Below are 7,176 nucleotides of genomic sequence, written 5' to 3'. Positions count from 1 at the left end.
ATTCCGAGATTGAGCGCGCCAAAATTTCCCAGCTGCTCGTCTTCCAGAGGCGCCAGAGATTCGGTCAATTCCAGATAGCTGCGCAAATCCACGCCAGGTTGCTGTTGCTGGTGATGATGATGATGATGATGATGATGCTGCTGCTGCTGCTGCTGCTGCTGTTGCTGTTGCTGTTGCTGTTGCTGCTGTTGCTGTTGCTGTTGCTGGTGATGATGATGCTGGCTGAGATCGGGTGACGTTTGCATGTGATTCGACGTCGTCATATCATGCTGATGATATATTGGACCACTGTTGTGCTGCTGATGACTCTGTTTTGGTGTTCGAGAATGGGGATGATCCCTTTTATTTGTCGAAAGTATCGAGAAATGTTGAAGCCAGCAGTAGAGGCGTCAGAAATTGCGACAAGCTGCTTTCGCGTTTCGTTATTAAACAGTCAAATTTATATTCCGGTATTTAAGATTGACTTTACAAGTGATCAACGCTTTATGAGATGAGCGTCTCCGGCTAACCGAGGTACGATCGCATTACATTAAGATCGAGTCTTGAGAGGCGAAACGAAGCATAGAGCGAAGGAAAGGTAGGCGCACGTTAGTGATTATTATTATAATGTTTAGGAGTAATAAGCGGCTAGAGCAGGGAATTTGGACGTATTTTGGTAGATGACGGATCGGTGGCAGTAGACACGTAGGTCGTAAATGACTGACCTGGTTGACGTAGTGTTGTCCACGCGGCGTCGTCGGCGGCGTTGGTGGCGACATGCCTTGGGAGGGCGTCGTCGGAGGCGAGGAGGAGCCAACGGAGCCGCTCGTCTGGGGCGAGGGGGACATCGCGGACTCGTAGGGCCCGATGTCCTCTTGCTTGAGGCTCGGGCAGACGGAGCGCGAGGCGCTAAGGGCGAGGCTTCCGCCGCTCGAGGCACCCGCGGACCTCGACGATGTCGAGGACAGCGAGTCCCGGCAACCGGCTGAGCTCGAGCCCCCGACACCCCCGCCGTTGCCACCACTGCCGCCCTGTTTCTTACGCCGCGGCTGATACTTGTAGTCCGGATGGGTCCGCTTGTGAATAACCCGCAGCCTGTCCGCCTCCTCGATGAAGGGCTTCTTGTCACTCTCCGAGAGCTGCCTGCAAGTTCAGGGCCGAGCGAGCTTTGCTCGATTTACTCGGAATATACGATAATATCGGGTTTTTCTTTGGATTACATGTATCATTAATAATGCGAGGTGCAATGTGGGAGTTTCGAAGAGCGTGAGTTTTTCTTCCCGGGGACGGGGAATGATGCGATGCGCGCACGACTAGGAAAAATCGCTGATTAACGTTAATTTTGCGACATTAATATCGGCGGTTAAAATTACGCATTACGCGACACGCGATCATCAATCGTTCGTCTGATTGATTTTTCACGAAGTAAATCGAACTGTGTATTTATTGTGTCGATCGTCTTAATCCTCCAATGAGATGTTAAGATTCCGAATGAAATGATATATATGGAAAAAGAAAAGACGTGTTATTAAGCTCCACATCCGTATATATATCTGTGCTAATTTTATGTCGTAAAAAATAAGAATAAAAACATATCTTTATGTGTGAATAAAAATTTTATAAAAACAATTTTGTTACTGTCTCTACTGGGAATTTATCAGCGATCCGTAATAGGCATACTTACCATTAAAAATTATATTCGTAATATTTGCATTACGTTGATTTCATCAATATCAAAAAGTGAGTAAATAACGATCAGTAGCTTATTACAGCCATCAAAAGTATCCACTGTTGTTTCCATTAAGAATTTATTATTATTCTAATAATGTATATCTAATCATTTGCATAAGACGGGGGGAGGTGGCGCAAAGAAAAACAAAAACAAAGAAAACATAATAATAAAAAATTCATAATTATTTTTTGGGCATAAAGTATTCATTATTATTCTGTCATTATTATTGGATAAGAAAAATTTTTCATAAAAAGTTTATTCACGTAATTGTATATATATATATATATATATATATATATACATCAACGGAGAGAGAGAGAGAGAGAGAGAGAGAGAGAGAGAATGTGTAGTATGGAAAGAATCAGGCAATCGTTGCATAATGTTTAATCAAAGGGACTTAAAGTCATTAATAATAATAAATTGATACATTAGTATGTTGAAATAATGAAAATATTTCATAATAAGCAATACTTACCAATTTTCCATTATATCTTCACACTAGCACAACAAGAAAGATGGAATGAATGAATAAATGAAAAATAATAAAAACAAAAAAACAAAACAAAAAAAATGAAAAGATACGGAAAGGAAAAAATCTTAATTTGAAAAATGTTAAAAATTTGTTGATGTGTGATAAATGCGAGGTACGAGAATTAGGAAGTACGAGCGAACTAATGGCATTCAAAATGTAGATTTCATGTTGATCATTCAGATGCTAATTAAACCAGCTTCGCTCTTAGAAGGTGTTAAGCTACGAGATCTGTTATTAGAGTTACACAAGCTAATTTTACCCAATCTGCATAAAGACATTACATGGAAAAGTTTAAACAACTTAAATTTCAAAATTTGAATATTTATTATGGTTGTGGTTATTGTTATTGTTATTGTTATCGTTATAAATTATAATACGGCTGTTAGAGTAAGTTTCCATTCTGCCGCGATATAATAAAAAATAGAATAAAGTGTGGAGTGATAGAGCTACGAGATCAGTCACGTATGTTAATTGCCCGTGTAAATTAGCGTCTAATGTTTTTAATTATAATTATAATCATGGAAAATACAACGATAAACTGTACGTTGAGTTGTATATGTCTTTGGGCATCACTGCTATGCGGATTTTTCATTGAAGTAATGCTGAACGAGTAGCATAAACCATTGTCGGCGCATCGATTACTTGCGTACATTTTACCTTCAACTACAATATTTATCGTTTAAAACAAAAAAAATGAAAGAAAGAGAGCGAGAGAGAGAGAGAGAGAGGGAGAATCTTATTTACAAGCGCATTATGTATTATTAATACCAGCGCGATCAAGCTATTAAAAAAATCAACGAAGCTTTCAATTACTGAATTACTGAGTACATATCGAAGTATTCAAACACAACGTAACGAAAAAGTATCAGTCAATCCAATATTTTTATTGATAACACATGAGAATATGTTTTACGCCCTTTCTTGCCTCAAGCCCAACGACGAATATTTCAAAACATTTTTAAGGCAAATTGTGCAATTAACGTTGCATTTGAATCATGAAAATCAGTCGACCCAGAGTCACAATGTCCCAACAATAAAAAAATCCATACACATTGACATATAATAATAATACGAGATCGTGGCCGTTCAAGCTCCGTAATACTTGTCGAATTGACTTAACGCACTCGTCTGCATTGTAATATTATTTTCCTCCTCGTTCCACCTCAATAACAACTATTTGTTGTTGTTTTTTAATTTTTTTTTGTTTTTTTTGAATTTTAGAACTAACGGAAGTGATGCGATTATCAAATGAAATGGAATGAAAGAGGAAGAGAGATGAAATAGTCCTCACCCCCACCACCGCCTCATCGTAGTACTACCATATAAGAAGCGACGCTCGCGTCTATAATGGGATGTCGAGGCAAAGTCGTACGTTCTTGGAAACGATTGACCGAAGCTTCGATCGCCAGCTTTGCCGACAAATTCAACGCGCGAATAGAAATGTGGCACGCGTAGCCCGGAGCCGCGCATTTTGCATAACCGCGCGTCACTGCACGCCGCGTGCGTCGGAGCCACATGAAAAAAAAAACGTACCTCGCGTTACGGCCGTTGAGCGTCCGCAGCAACAACATGGACAAAGACAGAAAGAGAGAGAGAGAGAGAGAGAAGAGAGAGAGTGAGAGTGATGGGGGGGGGGGGCATCCATCCATCCGCGTGGGTCATTAATCGACGTATCTGTAATCGCTTTCGAGAAGTGGCCACCGCCGTCGATAAGCGATTCCCATAAAGCATAAACTTTTATTCCTGAAATTTCCTTTGAATGGTGGATCGCGCGACCCGATACCGCCCCGCGACTTTATCGCCCCCCCCCGTCGTCCCCCGTCGTCACCGTCACATTATAATGCGCCGTCGGCCACAATAATCGTTAAGCACTTATCGCTGTTGCTGTGATGCCGATGCCACCAGCCTCCTCTCCTCGCGATATATTAAATACGCGCACCCGGACGACGTCGATCGCGCCCCACTTACCGGCCTAATTTTCGTCTAGGGGGAGCTACATCCCCCACCACTCAGTTGGGCCATTACCATTCCCCATATCCTCCGCCCTTGTTGTCATTTTTACTAGGTCGATCGGCGCACGACCGATCGACGATATTTCGGTCGACAAAGAGTCCCCTACCTTCCTCCCACTCTGCCACCTTCATCGACCCCGTTCCCCGATGATGACTCGGGCCGATGCGTCCGGTGTTCCTCGCATTCGCATTCCTCCTCCCTTTAGCAACCGGAGGCGCGCGTGCCACCCCCGCTTGGCCCACGACTTCTCGTAACCGTGAAAATCGCTCGGCATTGTTTCATCAAGCACAGTCTGCTGGGGCTGTGGCTTGGATGAAAAAGCACTAGGATCGAGCAAATTCCATGGGCGTTTTATCGGGCGAATCTAAATTTACGTATCGGTTAAATCAGTGAGACAACGCGCGGTTTACCGTGAGAGCGGCGGCGCCTCGTGTCACTCAGCGAGTCGTCCGTACTGGCCGACCACAAATCGCTTTCACTCGGTAAAAAGGGACGATACGCTGCCCACGTGGATGGTTTTACATTCAACGGCGGTCTGCGCTCTCTCCCGTAACTTCGGGACTCGACTTGGTGGTAAGGTCATTTATTTTCGCCGGATGTTCCGAGAACGAAGACTTTCGCTCGGACGTAATGCTGCTTCAAATCGCTCGTGTTTTATATTTTCGGGCACTTTTACTGACAACCAGCATTCATAAGAAATTACGAGCAGCTTCTTTCATAGGACGTACGGATTTTAATTCCCTTCCCACCCCACACCTCCATCCTTCAATCACTCGCTATCTCTCTCTCACTCTCTCTCTCTCTCTCTCTCTCTCTCTCTCTCTCTCTCTCTCACTGTGTCCTTATCGCCACTACGGCTGTTAATGGTCAGCCTTACAAATAGCTTACAAATTTTCCAATGAAATCGATATTTATACATTAGGTCAATTATAGCCGAACGACTTTGAAGATCTGCAAATTGTAAGATTAAAGATTTTTGAAATTTAAGACCTTGCGAATGCTCACCGATTTATAATTATTAGTCAAATGTCTTGAACATTTTTAAACGCGAGTGTATATCTTTTAATTCGTCAGGCTTTTCCATCTCGGCCTACCACTCGAGCTTAACGATACTATCAATAATCCAAAATGTCAACGATTTCAAGCCAATAATCTCCAATCTCCCCTCTTACCAATGATATATAACAAGAGCGTACAAGACCCTTTCAAGTATAACCATTAATCTGAAAAAATATATATATAAGCGCGCGCGCTTCTTCCTCTTCGCCGAAGAAAATAAGCAATTGTATTTTTTTTTTCCTCCTCCCGTCCGCCCCCTCGTGCCCCTTTTTTCTTTCTTTTCTTTCTTCTTCACTTCTATCACAATCAATGGTCCCTTACGATATACCGTTAACGGCGATTCCCAACCGAACCCAACTTGAATCGCTATATCAGTTACAGTTTGAAAAACTTTGCTTCGTAAAATCAACTCATGGCATGACACGCGAGTGACTGTAAAGATATTGAATATTGACCGGAGCCGCCGTCACTCTTATACAACACGCCGTATATTAAAAATCGTTTGATTTATAACGCAATTTCCTCCCATCGGTAATACAAGTCGAAGAAGCTTGAAAACGTGAATAATAAATGGCAGCATATTTAGCATAATACGTAATCTAGGGCGAGAGCCGATACGGCGATTAATAAATATTGCGCCGAAGCACGAGCGCGCCTTATCGAAACTAATTCCGATACGCGACAAAGAGACAGAGAAAAAGAGAGAGAGAGAGAGAGAGAGAGTGAGAGAGTGAGAGAGTGAGAGAGTGAGAGAGTGAGAGAGTGAGAGAGTGAGAGAGTGAGAGAGTGAGAGAGTGAGAGAGTGAGAGAGTGAGAGAGTGAGAGAGTGAGAGAGTGAGAGAGTGAGAGAGTGAGAGAGTGAGAGAGTGAGAGAGTGAGAGAGTGAGAGAGTGAGAGAGCGAGACACGAGAGATGTACGTTATCCCGAAGGCTACGTTCGCGCTTCGGGGTTACGCTCCTTCCCTCCCGACCCCGTAGAACCGACGAGTCGCGACTTCGTCGGAGGCCCCGCTGGCTTCCGGTCTGCGGAAGTTGCGCAAAGTCGCGCGACGAAGTAACCCCGACAGATCTCGGCTCTGACTCTCCTCGGCACGAGTAACCGAATGCATCTGTGGATGAGGAAAAAAATATTGGCTTATCAGCGAGAGCCGCCGGCGATACGACGAGTCCGCCGCCGAGTCCATTCACCACGGTGTTTTGGGATCATTTTCTTCTTCTTCTTCTTCTTCCTTCCTTCCTTCCTTCCGTGCTTCCCTCCCTCCCTACCTCCCTCCCTCCTTCCTTCCTTTCTTTCTTTCTTTCTTTCTTTGTTTTTTCAAGCCAACAAGCTCGCTTCAAGCTACTACTACCTCCCCGCTCGCCTCGACTCAAGCTACATCTGTTTATTACCCTCTATCCAACCCCCCTGCTCCTTATAAGCCCATCCCAATAAGGCCAACCCATCGGCTGGCCATGGGATGTAGATGCCGATGGATGCAGCAGCCAAGCTCGGTACTTGATTTATCCCTTGAGCTTGTGGAGGGGAAATGGCGGCGACGCGGTTGACGAGTGGTCGGTTGTCGGTCTAGTAATTCGTGGGCCCCCATCGAGTCCCGGGAACCTCGGGCCTCGCTCAGCCCACGAGGTAAATAAATAAAAAAACGACTTGCTTTGCCCTCGGACGCTAGTCGCGAAGCCAATAACATCGACGCACAAACAGAAAGCAAAGCCCGCGCGGTACGGCGGCGACTCTCAAGTGTACACGCACACGTGTGTACGCACGTTTACCTCGTTTTTTTCGAATGGTTCTCTCCTCCCCACGAGCTTCACCCTCGCCACTACTCCCCCCCCCCCCAAAAACAAACCCCCACCCCCCCCCCAC

The 7,176-nt window shown here is 44.6% G+C and overlaps 1 protein-coding gene across 1 annotated transcript in view; it reads right to left on the bottom strand.

Annotated features, from left to right (window-relative positions):
- LOC105359511 (transcription factor SOX-9) overlaps positions 1-7,176 on the bottom strand; it is an 18,600-nt gene that overhangs the window by 980 nt on the left and 10,444 nt on the right. The window contains exons 3-5 of the mRNA XM_011496125.1: positions 714-1,122; positions 215-308; positions 3-103 (exon numbers count right to left, since the gene is read on the bottom strand). Coding sequence (XP_011494427.1) covers positions 3-103; positions 215-308; positions 714-1,122 — 604 coding nt within the window. The remainder of the gene's footprint in view (positions 1-2; positions 104-214; positions 309-713; positions 1,123-7,176) is intronic.

Source organism: Ceratosolen solmsi, unplaced genomic scaffold (assembly GCF_000503995.2).
Source record: "Ceratosolen solmsi marchali unplaced genomic scaffold, CerSol_1.0 scaffold11, whole genome shotgun sequence".
In the NCBI taxonomy this organism is placed as follows: domain Eukaryota; kingdom Metazoa; phylum Arthropoda; class Insecta; order Hymenoptera; family Agaonidae; genus Ceratosolen; species Ceratosolen solmsi.
Note: the sequence above shows the minus strand (reverse complement) of the source record. Positions and strands in the feature narration are given on the sequence as shown.